Source organism: Lissotriton helveticus, chromosome 3_2 (assembly GCF_964261635.1).
Source record: "Lissotriton helveticus chromosome 3_2, aLisHel1.1, whole genome shotgun sequence".
NCBI classification, from domain to species: domain Eukaryota; kingdom Metazoa; phylum Chordata; class Amphibia; order Caudata; family Salamandridae; genus Lissotriton; species Lissotriton helveticus.
In genome coordinates, this window is record NC_136062.1 from 494,029,393 (window position 1) to 494,049,276 (window position 19,884).

Consider the following 19,884-nt stretch of genomic DNA (forward strand, 5'->3'; position numbering starts at 1 on the left):
ACTCATCCTCCTGGATCTCTCAGCAGCCTTCGACACGGTATGCCACCACACCCTGATACGATGCCTCAGCGACACCGGCATCCAAGGCGCGGCCTTGGATTGGATCATCTCGTTCCTCGCCGGCAGAACCCAGAGAGTCCGCCTCCCCCCGTTCCGGTCCACGGCTACCAAAGTCATCTGCGGCGTCCCACAAGGATCCTCGCTCAGCCCAACCTCTTCAACGTCTACATGAGACCCCTCGCGGCCATTGCACGCAAACACAACCTCAACATCATCTCCTACCCCGACGACACACAACTGATCCTCTCCCTCACCAATGACCTGGACACCGCCAGAGCCAGCCTCCAGGAAGGAATGAAGGACGTCGCAGAATGGATGAAGCTCAGCCGCCTGAAACTGAACTCAGACAAGACGGAAGTCCTCATCCTGGGACCGTCCCCCTCGGCATGGAACGACTCCTGGTGGCCTCCTGCCCTGGGCACCGCCCCCAAACCCACAGACTACGCTCACAACCTGGGATTCATCCTGGACTCCTCCCTCACGAAGTCAACGCCGTCTCTTTGTCCTGCTTCAACACCCTGCGCATACTCCGAAAAATCTTCCGATGGATCCCCACTGCAACCAGGAAGACTGTCACCCAGGCCCTCGTCACCAGCCGCCTAGACTACGGAAACACCCTCTATGCCGGAACACAGTCAAGCTCCTGAACCGACCACAGCGCATACAGAATGCCTCGGCAAGACTCATCCTGGACATCCCCCGCCACAGCCACATCTCCGCCCATCTGAAGAATCTGCACTGGCTCCCCGTAAACAAGAGGATCACGTTCAGACTCCTCACCCACGCACACAAGGCTCTCTACGACGTGGGCCCCATGTACCTCAACAACCGCCTCACCTTCCACACACCAACCCGCCAGCTCCGCTCTGCCAGCCGTGCCCTAGCCACCGTCCCACGCATCTGCAAAGCCAAGACCTGGAACTCCCTCCCCACCCACCTCCGGCTGACACAGGACCACCTCGCCTTCAGGAAACAACTCAAGACCTGGCTGTTCGAGCAGTAGCAACCACCCCCACCCCCAACGCCTTGAGACCCTAACGGGTGAGTAGCGCGCTCTACAAATTCCTTGATTGATTGATTGATTGATTGCCAAAGTCCTCAGATTGAAGGCTGACACCATGGAAGAGATGGTCATTGGCACCCCTCTACCTGCTTGAACAAGTGATTCTGCACGGGGGTTTATTTATGTATTTATTGAGAGTTTTATAAAGCGCGTATATGACCTGGGGGTATCAGAGTATTGTACAGAATAAACAGGCAAACGAAACCAGGTTACTGGAAAGGCAGTTGTGCGAGGCGTATGAGGTGAGGAAAGACGCCCCTCGACTGTGATGACATCAATTGGTCGAGATAAGGCAGACCCGAGAGTATCAAAGGGACAATATATACAAAGAGAGAAGAACCTCTACTATGGAGGATCGCCAGGACTGTTCTCATTACATGAGACTTCTCTTTTCCAGCCAAGTCAACCCAGGATCTTGGTGTCATTTTCAACTTTGATCTTTTTGAAGGACAACATCCAGAAAGTTGCCTCAACTTCTACCAACCTGTTTCTTCTGCTGTAACCAATTTCACTGTACGGTCTCAGATGGACCTTTGCATCTCCTGGTTTATGAGTATTCACCTTCACAATCTTTCATTGATATAAAATTCCACCCTAAACTCTTCCAGGGATATTATTGGGCCTAGTCGCTGCGGCCAAGGGAGCTTCGCTCCTTTACTACAGTCTGATCAAATGTCGAAGACCGGCTTTTATTTGCACTATGTTTAATTGCTACATTGCTCATAGTCCATATTCTGCTGCTAGCCGGCAGCTAGTACCGGGGGACGGTCGCTTCCAAACACGGGGCAGTGCTCCTTCAGTGGTGGCTGCTTGGTCATGGGATGAGATCCCCCCCCCCCTCTCTTGGGTCCTTGGACAGCCCCTTGAACTTCTGAAAATAAGTGGCAACTCTTCCGTTCGTCTTGGGACTTCCCTGAGGATTTTTATTTGAGTAGGCTTGTACAGCCCTGAAGCATAGCGCCAAGACACTGCGTCCCTGGTAACAGCTCACTTTCCATTCTAGATTGTACTGCTAGCCTTTATGGAGAGTAAAGGTCTGAATGAAGAGCAAACTTGACAAAAGAATGAGCCGAGTTGCAGTTTGCTAAGAGGGCAGAGTGTTGTCGCAGTCCACGCCTTGTAGCGTGGGAGGCCCTGGTACTATCGCGACCAGGCATCGCTAACTTGGACACTTAGGTTTACAATCAGCCGCAAAATCACTTCAGAGCAAAGGTCATTGGAGCCAGCCACTTACAATGGGCTTATGCCTAATTTACAGAGCAGAGTAAAAAATAGGAAAAAAATACGCAAACACCTTATTTTTGCCCCATGCTTGGCATAATTACCCAGTTTTGCATTTTATGCATGTCTGTATGATCAACTGGGAGGTGGTGGGAATTGCCGGGGACACCTGTACTACCACTGCTGCATGGGTCTTAATGAACCCGTAAATGAAGGGACGCGCGGTACCATGAGATCTGAAAAAAATCAGGGTATAAGCTCAACAAATCACAAGAGTGTCACAAATTGATATTTTGTTGAACTCTACTAAACACTACACTATACCTACACTTTTCTGAAGTTCTAAACTAAAGGTATCTAATAAATGAAAGTTTATAATGTATAAGAATCTTGGTTCATCTTGTTGAAGGTTTGCATTCTGATTGGCTGAAAAAAGAACCAGGCTGAAAACCTACTGAGGAGATGAACATTGGTTTGTCTACAGATTGTCAGGCTTGGGAAGGTCCTGGAGCCTGTGTGTGACATACAATGTACACATAGACTGTGCATACAGATGTGTAGACAGGAGTTTCACAGCTCCTGCAACATGCTTGAGGGTGCATGCCCAGGGCCCCAGAAAGAGATATTTCACTGCACACAAGGTTTGAATATTCATTCATTCATCCAAGCATGCATTGACCAATCATAGCCTGAGGGCGTAAGATGGACGTAGGGGCCAGTGGTCCTCAGCTGTGGGGCGGAGCGTGTTTGACTGATGTTCCAGGATCCGTCCTACTAGGGCTCTGCCAACTGGGCCAAGAACAACCACTTCAGCACCCAACTCTCGGTGGTGGCGATGGCGGCGGCTACAGCCTCAACCGAAGCAGTGGCGGCAGTCACAGGCTTCTCAGGGTGAGACTGTGGGGATCCTGCAGCACTTTACCACATGACTCTTGGTGGTAGCGGTGGCGGCAGCCACAGGCTTCTCAGGGTGAGACTGTGGGGATCTTTGAGCACTTTACCACGTGACTCTTGGTGGTAGTGGTGGCGGCAGCCATTGACTTCTCAGGGTGGGACTGTGGGGATTCTTCAGCACTTTACCACATGACTCTTGGTGGTAGCAATGGTGGCGGCAGCCATTGGCTTCTCAGGGTGGGACTGTGGGGATCCTTGAGCACTTTACCACGTGATTCTTGGTGGTAGCAATGGTGGCGGCAGCCACAGGCTTCTCAGGGTGGGACTGTGGGGATCCTTCAGCACTTTACCACGTGACTCTTGGTGATAGCAATGGTGGCGGCAGCCACAGGCTTCTCAGGGTGGGACTGTGGGGATCCTTCAGCACTTTACCACGTGACTCTTGGTGGTAGCAATGGTGGCTGCCACATGCTTCTGAGGGAGGTGGTGTGGAAGAACAACATGATAAGTACTCAACAACTCAACAACCCCTTCAGCACTTGACTCTCAGCGGCATTCATGGCGGCAGCCACAGGCTTCTGAGGGAGATAGAGTTTGCGATGTTGCAACGAGAGTTGAAATGATCTGACTTTATGATCAAAGAATTAAAAAAACTGCCGACTCAGACAGATCACAGACTCTCGAATAGGATCCTGGACTCTTGGCCGATCTCACAACTGCAAAGAGTTTTTTCATGGAGTGACAATCAGCAATTTTAAGTGGGAGGGTATTGTGTTAAAAATATTTTAATTATAATGTCTGTTTATGGTTCTCAACTTATCTAAATCACAGATTAAGGGAGTTTATTTCCAGCAGTCATCCAATGTTATTGGAGTTTTCCTTTCTTCAAAAATAATTTCATGGATCAGTGAACCCCAAGGTTTCGGACTTTTTATTTTGATCCTAAGAGAAGCAAAACCCAGAAGTTCAATAATGCATTTATTGTACCTGGTGTCAATGTTACAAATTAGAGGCAGGATTTTCGAGTCCATCTCTGCAAGTTTGTTTCTATCTGAGTGTTAGACCTGTCAGCCTTAGGGTGGTCTTTCCCTATTTTTTTCGCCCTTGCCTCATTTTTCCCACCTTCTTTCTGGTTGGCCTTAGGTCTCCGAGCACCTTCCCATTGCTAATCAATGCTAAGGTGCAGGTGCTCTCTTCTCCCAACATGGCTGCCACTGACCCCTGCTACCGCAGCGTGGTCTTGATAGACGCACTCTAGTAGCCAGGAGCTGGCTGGAATCCCTAAACATTGTAGCAATGCCAGCCTGCCCATAGCTAGAGTGAGGAAGCTCCTGGAACCTTCCAGAATAGGGGAGTGGTCACCAACTGCCAACTGCCACTATAAAAGGAAGGGAGGGAAACTTTCTAGTCGGTTGAGGCAGTTGGGGCATCACTGACCTGGGGAACCCTACGCAGGAGACTTAGGCGGTAGGGCCTAGTCAGGAACCTATACCATTGGGGGTTACAGGGTTTAGGCGCTGCCCACCGAGCTGTGTGAGGAACACTGAACTAGCCCACTGATCTGGCCCGGCAGGAGGGGAGCCCAGGGACCACCTGAAGAGATCTGCTGAAGAAACTTGACAAGCCTTCAATTCAAACCCCCCCCCTCTCTTCAAGTAACTTCAACCAAAGGGAGCCAGAACCAACAAGCGCCAAGAAGGAACTCCCCTGCGCTAACCAGGACTACTGGGGATCAGCCAGGTACAGTACTGTGCCAATTCTGTCCCTCTGTCTGCCCTGTGGCCCCAGCGCTGTCCTGCCCATCTCCTCTGCTGTCTTGCCTGGACTGTCTGCTACGCACTCTCATTCTCTAGCGCTAGCATCCTGAACTGCCTAGCCAGCTGGACTGCTGGTCCTGCGCAACCGAATTGTGCCCCCTCCAGCGCTCCCCTCTGTGCCTTGGAGAAGTGCCGGACCCCTGCAGCCTCCTGCCTGCTGAAGCCCTATTGCCTGCTGAAGAGCTATTGCCCATTGGAGCGCTGTGTCCCTCGAGGCACTGTAAATTCACCTCAAGCGCTCACCTGCTGGGTCCTGTGGAGCGCTGGTAGGGACGAACCCATGAGGAACTTCCTGGTGCTCCTCTTTCCCGCGAGGCGCTGTAAAGATCGAGCGCCGTGGGCACTTTGAAACCCCCCCCCCCTCCTGACTGGCATCTGCTCCGGCGGCCCCCGACGCCAGGAGAGGGCCGCCGCCGTGCTGTTGTGGGCCGTGCCCGGCCGAGCGTTCGCGGCGGCCCCCGGAGCTTTGGGGAAAGCCGCCGCGAACTGCAAGCCGGCCGCTGTGAATTCCAGTCAGGCCGCCGCTACTCCAGAGCGGGCCACGCTAGGCCTGACGAAGCCGACAACCAGCCCCACGTGACGGGGGCTCAGACCACGCCCCTATCAGGCGCCACGCAGCGATAGGCAGAAGCTGCCGCGCCCTCCAGTACTGCCTGCTGATTGGCCGCTGTGGCAGAGCCTCCTTTCGTGCCTTGCACCTGATTGGTTCCCGGGCCGCCCGCGTCATCACGGACCCGGGAACAGGTCACCACCTCACCGGAGGGCTCGGGGTAGACCAAGGGCTCTCCCCACTACGAGACACCATCGCAAGGGGCCCGGAGAGGCCCGAAGACCAAGGTAACCCCCCCCCCCCCGGGAGGAGGGCGGAAGGCCGGAGGAGGCCCGAGTTCGCCCCTTCCCTGGGGAAGACTGTTGCTGGGCCCCGTTGGCCCTAATTGCCCTGTTAATGTACTGGACCCGGGCCAGAGCCCTGCAGGACTCCCTTGAGGCCTGCGTTGGTTGGAAATAGCCCATGTTGGGGAACGGATTATTCACGCTTGCCTTGTGCTGGCCCAGAGGGTTATGATTATTTCTGGTCTGATGAAATGTTCATTCCTGATTAATTTTACCTAAGGTAATGGTTCACTTCTACTTATTGGAAGGTTATTCATCCCTGATGCAATGTTTATAATTACTTGGTGAAATGTTTCCTCTTGTCTAACAAGATGTGGCCTGGTATGTAGAGATCCGACTATTCCTAATTCATGGAATGTTATTTAAATGTCTTTTTAAGAAAATTTCTTGCAGGGCTGTTGCCAGGCCTACCGTTATTTAATATTTAATATTTATTTTTTTAAGTATTTATGGCCGGGTAATGTAAAACATGTGCTCCTAAGGGAAGGAAATAAGTCAATACTGCTGTGATTTTTGATTGCCCTGATTTTGGTCTTAGATCAAATTTATTGATTTGAATCAAAACTTACCGGTGTGGTCTCAGTCTTTGCGTGCATTTATTGTCTCAATGGACGCGTGTGCTGTGTAGTCACTTAACACCTGAGCTTTCGGGTGCCCAACTGCTCGTGCCAGGCTACCCCCAGGGAACTGGTGACCCCAGTTCCTACACAGAATTTTTGGTGTCACAGACCCTAGTATGTTCTAAATCAGGCTGGCCTATGGTTTTGTTTTCCTTTAAAATTAACGAAAACACAACCTGGGAGCTTTAAAACCAGTCTACCTTGATTTAGTCTCTAATCATAAGAAAATATGAAGATGCTGACATCCAGGATACAGCCTTTGATGACAACTGCACCCTTGGAATCTCTTGAAGAGATATTAAAACCCGTTGACCGCAGCACGAATTCCGCCGCGATGCGGGAGAAATAATGAGCGGGTGTGGTTCGGACGGCCCCCGGCCGTCCTCGGCACATGCCCACCGTGACTTTGGATGGATCGAACGGGTTAAATTCAACCTAGGTAAATGTTTCAAGTCGAAAAGAATGAAGGCCTTATTTAGAGATAGGGGGCTGGGACTCACAGTCACCTATGTGGCAGACGTGCCGTCTGATGCAACACACGTGCATTGTAGCCTATGGCGCTCACCATACAGCGGGCGGGATAGCCAACATGCTTTTGACAGAGTATCCCACATGAGGCCCTTCGTTGATTGGCAGTTTGTTCCATGCACTGTTCAAAAACCGTCTTGGTGTCGCCAGGTTGGCGATAGACGGTATTTAGTCTGATGTGCGACACATCGAATGGATGGATTTTAATGCATGAATTCTGGGAGGAAGGATAATCGCCACAGGGAAGCTTCACGCACTAAACACATCTCTCCACCAGCCCCGTCTTCCCCATCACGGCTTATCATACAATAGACGTGAGGTTGGTGTCTGTCCGCGACATTTTGTCAAGAGTTGTTGAGCCAAGTCTCGGCGAATTCTAGAAAGCCACAAGTTTTGGTTAATATTAGTGTCTGCAATCTCCACCCCGACTCATGGGCCAGCCACAGTTGTGCAGAAGGCATCACAGAGAGGTGTTTATGACTTTGGTGGACTGCATAGCCATGTTTCATATAGCGCTTGCTAGACCCGAAGGTATCAGAGCGCTTTACAAGATCATGACCAGAACATACAATAAAACAGACATGTGAAAACAAACGGGCGAGAATTCAAAATAGAAAATATTAAACGTCAAAGAAAATAAAAGTAGTACAAAAAACAGATGCAATTCGAGGGGATCTAATATACAGCATAAAACAGATAAACGGCCTATGGTCGTCGGGACTAGACCTGTACACGAGATCATTAAACAAGGTCAATAATCTAGGAGTTAAAGTATTTGTTGATGAGGAGTCGTTTCAGGTTTCTTTAGAAGTTAGAGAAGGAAGGGTTGCATCGAAGGTCACAAGGTAAAGAGTTCCAAATGGTCGGAGCATTTCCGGGAAAAGAGCGAGACTTGGGGCCATATGTATTAAACCTTTTTCTCGTTTGCAAACAGGCAGATTCTCAGAATCGGCCCATTTGCGAATGGGAATAAGCCTTTTGGGATGTATCATCCCAAAAGGCCATCTCAAAACGGAGAATCGCAAAATTTGCAATTCTCTATTTTGTGAATGCAATTAAGGATTTGCAAATTGCGATTCCTTAAATGCAATTCTGGAAGCACCAGAAATTTGCTATTTGGCCTTAAGGAATTGCAAATTACCACCAACTTCAAGGTGGTATGAAATTGCGATTTTCTTTAAAAAAACACTTCACATTTTTTTTTTAAACTGCCATATTTCGCACATACATGCCCCTAGGGCATGTATGTGCGCAAAATGTGCACACATGCATATTTCAGGGGTGCAATTGGGTGTCCTATTTATCACCCTTGCAACCTTGAAATTGCATTCTCAATTTGCGATTCTCATTCATTTCTATGGGCCTCCTAACCCATATGAATGAATGGGAAGGTATTGCTTATTTGCGAATCCTAGATACATTGCATTTTGCTCTTCTCTAATAGCAATTCGCTAAAAATCGCAATTTGAGAATCGCAAAACTCTTTTTTGATACATATGGCCATTGGTTGCTGATTTATTTAGACGTATGTATCCCTGGTTGTGTGTGCATGTGTATGTATGTGTGGCAGGAAGTGTGTAGCCTATAAAGGTGATGGGTGAATGCTTACAAAAGTCTCAGGGCCCGATTCACAGAATTAACTTAAGACAAAATCCTAAACGTACTACTTTTGGTATTCACAGAATGGATTTACGATTACTAATTTTACGTCCACACTCTGGCTGAAAATTCTGGCCCGGAGGCAGAGCTTCTGGCCCGAAGGTGGAGCTTCCGGCTTGGGGCGGAGTTTGCGGCCCGGAGGTGGAGCTTGCGGCTCGGAGGCAGAGCTTGCAGCTTGGAGGCGGAGCTTCTGGCTCGGAGGTGGGGATATAGCCATGGCAGAAATCTCCACCTCTAGACCGGAAGCTCCGCCTCCGGGCCACAAGCTCTGCCCCCAAGCCAGAAGCTCCACCTCCGGGCCAGAATTTCCGGCCCGAGTGTGGACGTAAAGTTAGTAGTCGTAAATCCATTCTGTGAATACCAAAAGTAGTAAGTTTAGGATTTTGTCTTAAGTTAGTTCTGTGAATCGGGCCCTCAGCCACTGGCAGTCACTCGGGCCTCATTCCAGATGAGTGTTTTCTGCTGAGTATGGCACTCCAGACAGAGGCCAGCTAGATGCACATGAGACTTGACCTAGCCAGACTGCCAGCCCTGCCAGTGTGCCCTCACCTGCTGCTCGCCCGGCCAGGTCTGAGTTGGGGCACGTGGCCTTCAGGTCTGATACCATGGTCGTGTAGGCTTTCTCAATGCATCGCTCTTCCGTCGGCTGCTTGCAGAAGTCACTCAGGGGATAGAGTTTAAGGGCCTCACTGGTGAGTGTCCCCCCAAACGTGTCCAGATGTTCTGTGGAATAGAAGGAACTATTCAGAGGCCATTCAGTGTGTCTGCTACAAGCACCTTAAGAAAGCAGAGTCGACGCGCCTTACTTTTCACCTGCCAGCGGAAGTCCTCTTCAGTCCAGGATGAAATGTTGCTGTACAGTGGGCTGTGGAAATGAAAGTTGGAGTCAGTTCATTAGTCAGATAAGGAATTTTGGTCCATTAAACCACAGCTGTCAACAGGCGGGATCCCATGTTTATTGTAACCCTCAACACATGGGACATATAAAGCCATTCTTATAAATTCAAATCTGATTTCTGACACCTCCCACTGCGAGGTCACAGCAACCAGAATGACTATGTGACCCCAATAATATCAGACACTTTGGATCACAGATTCTGGGCTGCACTACTCTCAAGATCACTAGAGCAATAGCGCCCCTTTTAACTCATTTCAAAACATTGTGCACTCACAGTTAATGGTGCAAAATAATCTTTAATGACCAAAGTTAGGAATTTGCACCATTTAGTAGCAGAATGGTTCAGTGTTTTCCTGGAGAAACTGATACACATTAAAAGAGCCGACTTTGAAGCATGTCCTAGGCTTTGTAGATCAGAAAAGGGATGAAGATAATGCAAAGCAGTCTACTCAGAGCAGAATATGGATTATAATGCAGATCTCTTTAATCAATTTAAAACAGGCAGGATCAAAATAGACATATCTGGAACATGTAATTTAAGACTGAAATATATCTGCTAATAGAAGCTCATTCACCATGTCCTGAAGAAGATCACCTTGGAGTAGACCGAAATATATGTTGACCTGATGTAACATTATAGACTGCCTGACACGTGATCTCTAGATTGTTTATAAATTAAAACCTCGGGTTCTCGAATGTGCTGTCCTGATTTTTATCTATAATTCATTGGTGAAAAGAACAATTTGAGCTACCTTTTCACAAAGAAGTTCAGGCACTTGATATTCTTGTATGAAGTTTTAAAAATGTTGAATGTGTAGAAAATAACAGGAATTTCATTTATTTTTCGTCATAGTAAAAAATAGATGCTGATTTCATTTTTAGGATTCTAGATCGTTGGACTTGGCCCTTTTCCCGGAAATTTTTTGCTTTTTGCTTCCCCTAATCCAGGATGTCACCCCATTGTAACAAAGTTGTATAGGCCCTGTGAGGTTGAAATGCCCTGGGTAATGTTAACATTAATGCTAGGTGCAGGTGCTCTCTACCTTCAAAATGGCTGCCATAGGCCCCTGCTACTGCAGCGTGGTTTTGTTAAGGCGCATTCTAGTTGCCAGGAGCTGGTAGGGACCCCAAACATTGTTGCCATTCCAGCCTGCCTTGCCTGCCCACAGTTAGAGTAGGGAAGCTCCTGGCACCTTCTAGAATAGGGGCGGAGCCTATTTTTGCCACCTTAGAGGGAGGTCACCTGACCTGGGCCTATAAAAAGAAAGAGAGGGAAACTTTCCAGTCAGTTGAGGCATCACTGACCTGAGGAACCCACGCAGGAGATTTAGGCGGTAGGGCCTAGTCAGGAACCTATTCCACTGGGGGTGACAGGGTTTAGGCGCTGCCCACCAAGCTGTGTGAGGAACACTAAACCAGCCCATTGATCTGGCCCGGCGGGAGGGGAACCCAGGGACCATCTACAGTGACCTGCTGAGGAATCCTGTCAGCAGCCCTCAACTCAACCCCCCTTCAAGAAACAAGAAACTATCCACAAGGGTGCCAAATCCATCCAGCGCCAAGAAGTCTAACTGCGCTATTCAGGACCACTGGGGATCCACCAGGCACAGGGCTGTGTCCACTCTGCGCCCCTTTCTCTCAACCTGGGCCCCTGCGCTGTCCTGCATGAACTGCCTGTCCTACCTTGCCTGAATTGAGCTGTTAAGTGCTCCCTTCCCAGCACTAGAACTGTGCATTGCCTGGACAGCTAAACAGCCTTCCCTGCCTACCCAGCGCTCTCCTACTGTGCCCCCTCGAAGCGCTGAGGTTCTGCAGACTATTGTGGCCTGACGTGCTGTGTTGCTCCTGAAGCGCTATTGCTGAAACTGCCTTGGAAGCGCCACGAAGTCCCTGGGCGCTAGTCTTGTGTGAAGCGTTTGTGCCCCGTTGAGCGCTGTGCCCCCCTCGCGCCTGAAGCACTGTGGCGCCCGAGACTGTTGGAACTCTGCGAAGCGCTTTTGCCCCTAAAGCGCTGTTGTGCCCGCGAAGCGCTGCCTGTGAGCGGGTGACTCACCGCCGCAACCAGGGGACTCACCGGCGCTGCCCTGCAGAGGCACTGACACTGTCGTCATTTGCCCCCGGCGACCCCCCTATGCCAGGAGAGGACCGCCGCCGTGTCGCCGTGGGCCGTGCCCGGCCCGGAAGAAGAGTGAAGCAGAGGCGCTGTTACCCAGTGCGCCAGGAGGGCCTTCCCGCTATTGCCTGCCTTGTCGCAGCGGCCCCCGATGTGAGGGGAGGGCTGCCGTAGTGTTATAGGAGGCCACGATAGGCCCGACGCCACCACCTCCCTCAGCACGTGACGGGGGCGCTTGGCCACGTCACGGGCCACGCCCCGCCATGGCCGCAATCACAAGGAGAAGAGCTGGGACGCCCCGCAGGCCGTGCTGCAATTGGTGGCCGCGGCGCGCCCCCACACAGAAGCCCGCTGATTGGTCCCCGGCCCGGGACCAGGAAGGAGACCTGCATAAGGGCTCAGGAGGAGCCCGAGAGCCCCCACCAGCTAACGCGGGCTCCTGGAGGGCCTGGAATCGCCTGGAAGGCGGCGTGGGGCTGACCCAAGGGATGGTGCCCTCCCACCTCACCTGAGAATCTGCGCAAGGGGCCGTGTAGGCCCAAAGAAGCCAGGTAACCCCGGGGAGGCCCTGAATTCGCCCTTCCCTTGGGGAACACTGCTGAGGGGCCCCATTGGCCCTAATTATTTACTGAAGTCCCCCTCAGCACTGGGCAGTAGCCCTTATTGACTGAGTCAGAACCCCCAAATTCTTCATTTAGTGACTGGTCTGAGGAGGAGGTAGTCCCTCGCTGTGGAATTGTTTTAGCCAAATTGCCTCCTAGCAGGAGCTGAGTTCCACGAGGGAAGTCCCCCTGCGGGTTCAATGATTTACCCTTGCCTAATGAACTGTTTGTGTTTGCCTAAGGAAAGGTTGATTAAATGCACATTTTACCTACATGCATTGTTTACTAATGCCTAAGGGAATATCTAGGGCAGAGCCATGAACTAGTTGGGAACCTGTGGAAATGGTTATTCCCAATGAAATGTCCTATGCTGGTTTAATGCCATACTGATTTCTGATGTGATGACATGCTCATGTTACTGTAGGCACTGTTTATGGCTTGCCTCAAATGACCTAATGTCAGGATTATTCTGGCTGGATGAATTGGTGATTCTTGCCTAGTGAAAGTATTAATTTTACCTAACGACATGCTCCTTCTGCACCATCAGGATTCAAGCAAGCCGGGCCGAAGACGCCTGTAATGCCAGAAACCGGTCCCCGGAAGCTTGTTTCCTTTCCAGTAAAGAATTGGCTTGGTAGTTTGGTCTGCCCTGTTCCCATGATAGCCAGGTTCTGAGCTGGGATGGGGCAGTGAGCTAAATAACGGTGATGGATCAAGCCCTGATCTTTGGACTGGGTAAGAGTGGTCTGCTTAATTCAGACACTCTGTTCATCACCACCCCCTTTTCTGAATCATTTTGTCCACCATAAGCGTGGAAGGGTATACTCAGACATGAGTCCCTTGCTCACTGCTCCATCAGGAGTCAAGCAAGCCGGGCCGACGACGGCTGAAATGCCAGAAACCGGTCCCCGGAAGCTTGTTTCCTTTCCAGTAAAGAATTGGCTTGGTAGTTTGGTCTGCCCTGTTCCCATGATGCACTGGGCCAGGGTCAGACTAAATTGCATGTAGCCAGGTTCTGAACTGGGATGGTGCAGTGAGCTAAAAAACGGTGATGGATCAAGCCCTGATCTGTTGACTGGGTAGGAGTGTTCTGCTTAATTCAGATACTCTGTCCATCACCACCCCCTTTATGAATCCTTCTCACCTTAGGCATGGGTTATTCCAGATTAATGAGAAGCTAAAGGAAGCCTACAGTTACCTACTGACATGTTTACTGCGGTGTCAAGAAACGTCATTTCTTCCCTGACAGGGTTGTTGCGGTATGCTGAGTTGATTAAGGAATTACGCCCTTTACTCCTGCAGGGAAATGATTATTGAAATGCGCTGCATTGATGATGAAATGGTCATGTTTACCTAATGAGGTGTTCCCTCTGATTGAGGACATGTTTTACCTTCGATGACCTGTTTTACTCCTACTCAGGGAAGTGTTCATACTCCGGCCCAATGCAGGGTTTCCTGAAAGCCTCTAGTTGAGCCATGAAAGGTGTATTACTGATTGAGGAGACATTTATCCTGGCATAAGGAGGTGTCTAGTTCTATGCAAAGTGTTTACCGAAAGGGTTACCTCTGATTGCTGAAATGTTTTACTCCTGATACCGGGAAAGAGTTATTCCAACCTAATGCTGCGGCTAATGAAATGTTTTACATTTAATGAAATGTTTTATCCTCATTTAATGCACTGCTTATTCCTGCTGAAGGAAATGTTTTACTCTTGCATAAGTAGCTTTATTCTTATCTAATGAGATGCTTCTTCTCTTATAATGAGGTGTTGCAGATGAATTAATTACTTATGCTTATTCGGAAAGTTCATTCCTGTTAAAGAGTTTTATGTAATGTTCACCCTTGCTTGGTGAGTCGTTAATTGATTTGCCTACTGAACAGGTTACTTACCTGATGACATGTGGACTCTTGCTCCATGATATGCTCATCCTTGCCTGATGAGCTGGTTGTCCATGCTAATCCTTCAATGAAATGTTTATTGCGACGTGTTAAATTGGATATTGAACTGCTCCCTTTACTCCCCTCTGATGAAATGCTTTGATGAGTAATCGATACTGTGATTTTCCACTCCTGAACCTTGATCTTAGATAAAAGGTATTGATTTTTAATCAAACTCACTGGAGTGGCGTCAGTCATTGCGTGCATTTTATTGTCTCAGTGGATGCGTGTGCTGTGTAGTCACTTAACACCTAAGCTTTCGGGTGCCTACCTGCTCGAGCCAGGCTACCCCCTGGAACTGGTGACCCCAGTTCCTACATAGATTATATTGCATTATGAAAGTGAGTTCTGTAATTCTATGAATTGCTTATTGAGGGCCTCATTAAAGGTATGGGGTGGTCTCTAATTAGCTGAGGTGAAGGCGGAACAGCCTCAACCGGCTCAGAAGATGCCGGCCACCATACCGAAACATGCTTTGTCGCTCTTGTTGAGAACTCTGGCCAAAACTGCGACTCTCAACAAACACAGGCAAGGAGTTTGGCTGCAGGCCAAGTCACCATCTCATGACAGCCAGGGCTGCATTTTTTTGGGCTTTTTAGAAACAAAACCCTAAAGCAGGGGGTTTAATTCTAAGGCAAAAAAATAGGTGTCCTTGAAGTGCTTGGAGTTTCATTCAAGTGCATAGTGCTTGCAAGGAACATTTCTTGCACCAAACAGTGAAGACCAGCTTCAGAAGCAGGCCTTCCAATGCTGCACAGCGGGTGGTCCTGTGCCATTGGGACCACCGGTAAGAGGCTGCGACTGTGGGGTCAAGTGAGGTTTCCTGCCAGAAGCCTGGGGGTTCCCATGTCTGTCAATGAGATGGGAGAACCACAGTGTGGTCAACAAGGCATCTGCTGATTTTAGGGGGATTCAGACTCCTTCCTACCTCCAAGGAAGCCCATTCCTCACTAACATAATCATTTGTCGGTACATTTATCTCCATATCAAACAATACCACCCTGCACCTTGTGTGGAGGAGTGTGGCTCACTGATTAGAGCGATAGACCCTGATGCAGAGGTCTGGCCCGGGACCAGGGTTCAATTCCCGATGCGGCAGGGTCCTGAGCCCAAAAATGTTCACGGACTCGATAATTCTCGCCTCGGTGCCTATTCTAATCATGGGGTCCCACGCTGCAACTCTGGGCAATAGTTGCTTAATCTCCACTACGGCGGCCCACCCGCTGCGGGATGCCTGGCTTTCACCCTGGGGATACCCAGTAGGGGTTATCTCACAGGGAAAAGCCAGGACGGGTTCCCAAGGTAAGCGCCTTGATGCCTTCGGGTGATACGTGCGCTATATAAGTCGCAATACATACATACATACATACATACATAAGGCGTTAGTTAGCCCTGGAGGAGCCATTAATGCATGTTGTGAGCAGATTAAAAGACAGAAGGAATGCTCTCATTCGTTGGATGGAGCTTGACGTGTCAGACAGCGTGACCGCGGCAGAGTTTGGGAGCCAGGGGGCTCAAACTAGAATATCAAGCAGGACCCCTCCCATGCCATCCCAGACCTGGTGAGGGCACCAGGCAGAAGCAGAGCCTGGCCTCTGGAGTACAATCAGAGGTGACGGGGTCTTACACGCAGTAAGTGGGCACCGCGGCCAGCCCACTGCAGGGCTTTAAACTATCCTGGGTACCCCTTTCACTGCTGTTGAGGCCATGGTTAGGGCTCCCCGACAAGAGGCATGCGCAAAGGGTTCCACGTACCCTGAGGACTCTAGCAAACCACCTAACATCATCAGTGGACAGCAGTTGGGCAGAACATCACATATTTCAGGCAGGTCCCCAGGGGCATTAACTGGGCTGTGTGTCTGTCCCAGGGCAGGTCCCCAGGGGCATTCATTGGGCTGAGTGTCTGTCCCAGGGCAGGTCCCCAGGGGCATTCACTGGGCTGTGTGTCTGTCCCAGGGCAGGTCCCCAGGGGCATTCACTGGGCTGTGTGTCTGTCCCAGGGCAGGTCCCCAGGGGCATTCACTGGGCTGTGTGTCTGTCCCAGGGCAGGTTCCCAGGGGCATTAACTGGGCTGTTTATCTGTCCCCGGGCAGGTCCCCAGGGGCATTCACTGAGCTGTGTGTCTGTCCCAGGGCAGGTCCCCAGGGGCATTCACTGGGCTGTGTGTCTGTCCCAGGGCAGGTTCCCAGGGGCATTAACTGGGCTGTGTATCTGTCCCAGGGCAGGTCCCCAGGGGCATTCACTGGGCTGTGTGTCTGTCCCAGGGCAGGTCCCCAGGGGCATTCACTGGGCTGTCTATCTGTCCCAGGGCAGGTCCCCAGGGGCATTCACTGGGCTGTGTGTCTGTCCCAGGGCAGGTCCCCAGGGGCATTCACTGGGCTGTGTGTCTGTCCCAGGGCAGGTCCCCAGGGGCATTCACTGGGCTGTGTGTCTGTCCCAGGGCAGGTCCCCAGGGGCATTCACTGGGCTGTGTGTCTGTCCCAGGGCAGGTCCCCTGGGGCATTCACTGGGCTGTGTGTCTGTCCCAGGGCAGGTCCCCAGGGGCATTCACTGGGCTGTGTGTCTGTCCCAGAGCAGGTCCCCAGGGGCATTCACTGGGCTGTGTGTCTGTCCCAGGGCAGGTCCCCAGGGGCATTCACTGGGCTGTGCGTCTGTCCCAGGGCAGGTCCCCAGGGGCATTCACTGGGCTGTGTGTCTGTCCCAGAGCAGGTCCCCAGGGGCATTCACTGGGCTGTGTGTCTGTCCCAGGGCAGGTCCCCAGGGGCATTCACTGGGCTGTGTGTCTGTCCCAGGGCAGGTCCCCAGGGGCATTCACTGGGCTGTGTGTCTGTCCCAGGGCAGGTCCCCAGGGGCATTCACTGGGCTGTGCGTCTGTCCCAGAGCAGGTCTTTAGGACTAGAGAGCCACACAGCAAGAGGTTGTAGTTACTTGGGCCCTCAGTGCTGGTGGAAGGGCCCCACATCACCATAAGAGGTGCACGCAGGTGCATGCCAACAGTGGGGTCTGAACCAGAGGCCAGTTTATCCTCCCGTGTGTAAATCAGCAGGGGTGGTCCAAGCCTCTTGTATGTCCAGAGACACCCAGCGAGGTTTGATAAGGTTTACTTTAATTGAAAGACATAACAAATGCCTGAGTGATATTACATCTGTCGTTACATCTGTCGTTAATAACTCTTCCTGGGTATAGAGTTTATTGCTTAATGGGACAGATTCTTTATTTACAAAAAACAAAGTGAAGGCACTAAACGTTCCTTGGGTAAAGCTGGAGATGAGAGAGGGACCCGCGGATAGGCAGGTAGCAGTGACCCTCAGGCTTCCGTCACAGACACACACAGAGACACACAGACAGACACACACAGATGCACACACCTACACAGACACACAGACACACACACAGACACAGAGACACACACAGACAGACACAGAGGCACACACAGACACAGACACAGAGAAACACACAGACAGACACAGAGGCACACACACACACACACACACAGACACACACAGACACACACACAGAAACACACACAGACAGACACAGAGGCACACACAGACACAGACACAGAGAAACACACAGACAGACACAGAGGCACACACACACACACACATACACACAGACACACACAGACACACACACAGAAACACACACAGACAGACACAGAGGCAAACACACACACAGACACAACCGGACACAGAGACACACACAGAGACACACACAAACAGACACACACACAGACACACACAGACACAGAGACACACAGAAACACACAGACACACACAAACAGACACACAGACACAGAGACACACAGAAACACACAGACACAGAGACACACACAAACAGACACACACACACAGACACAGAGACACACAGACACAGAGGCACACAGACACATAGACACACACACAACGACACACACACACAGACACACACACAGACACACAGATACAGATACACACACACAGACACACACACAGACAAAGAGACACACACACACAGACACACACAGACACAAAGACACATACACACAGAAACACACGCACACACAGACACACACACAGACACACACACACACAGACAGACACACACACACACACAGACACATACACACACAGAAACAGACACACACACACAGAAACACAGAGACACAGACACACACACACAAAATCACACACACAGACAGACACACACACACAGACACACACACAGACACACACAGACACAGAGACACACACAGACACACACAGACAGACACACACAGATGCACACACCTACACAGACACACAGACACACACACAGACACAGAGACACACACAGACAGACACAGAGGCACACACAGACACAGACACAGAGAAACACACAGACAGACACAGAGGCACACACACACACACACACACACACAGACACACACACAGAAACACACACAGACAGACACAGAGGCAAACACACACACAGACACAACCGGACACAGAGACACACACAGAGACACACACAAACAGACACACACACAGACACACACAGACACAGAGACACACAGAAACACACAGACACACACAAACAGACACACACACACAGACACAGAGACACACAGAAACACACAGACACAGAGACACACACAGACACACACACACACAGACACAGAGACACACAGACACAGAGGCACACAGACACATAGACACACACACAACGACACACACACACAGACACACACACAGACACACAGATACAGAGACACACACACAGACACACACACAGACAAAGAGACACACACACACAGACACACACAGACACAAAGACACATACACACAGAAACACACAGACACACAGACACAGAGACACACAGACACAGACACACACACAGACACACACACAGACACACACACATACAGAGACACACACAGACACAGAAACACGCACACACAGACACACACACAAACACACACACACACACAGACAGACACACACACACACACAGACACATACACACACAGAAACAGACACACACACACAGAAACACAGAGACACAGACACACACACACAAAATCACACACACAGACACACAGACAGACACACACACACAGACACACACACAGACACACACAGACACAGAGACACACACGCAAAGACACACACACAGACACACACACACAGACACACACACAGACACACACAGACACAGACACACACACACATACAGAGACACACACAGAGATACAGAGACACACAGACACAGAGACACACAGACAGACCCACACAGGCACACACACACACAGACAAACACAGACGCACACACGGACACAGAAACACACACACACACACACAGACAGACACACACACAGACACACACAGAGACACACACAGACAGACACAGAGGCGCACACACACACACAGACACACAGACACAGAGACACACACAGAGACACACACAGAGACATACACAGACAGACACATAGGCACACACACAGACACACATACACACACACAGACATAGAGACAGACACGGAGACACACACAGACAGACACAAACAGACACACATACACACACAGACACAGAGACAGACACACACAGACACAGAGACA

General features: G+C 50.5%; 1 protein-coding gene across 1 annotated transcript in view; it reads right to left on the reverse strand.

Annotated features, from left to right (window-relative positions):
* Positions 1-19,884, reverse strand: part of LOC144826099 (para-nitrobenzyl esterase-like) — a 256,871-nt gene that overhangs the window by 39,465 nt on the left and 197,522 nt on the right. The window contains exons 5-6 of the mRNA XM_078684481.1: positions 9,563-9,621; positions 9,306-9,479 (exon numbers count right to left, since the gene is read on the reverse strand). Coding sequence (XP_078540607.1) covers positions 9,306-9,479; positions 9,563-9,621 — 233 coding nt within the window. The remainder of the gene's footprint in view (positions 1-9,305; positions 9,480-9,562; positions 9,622-19,884) is intronic.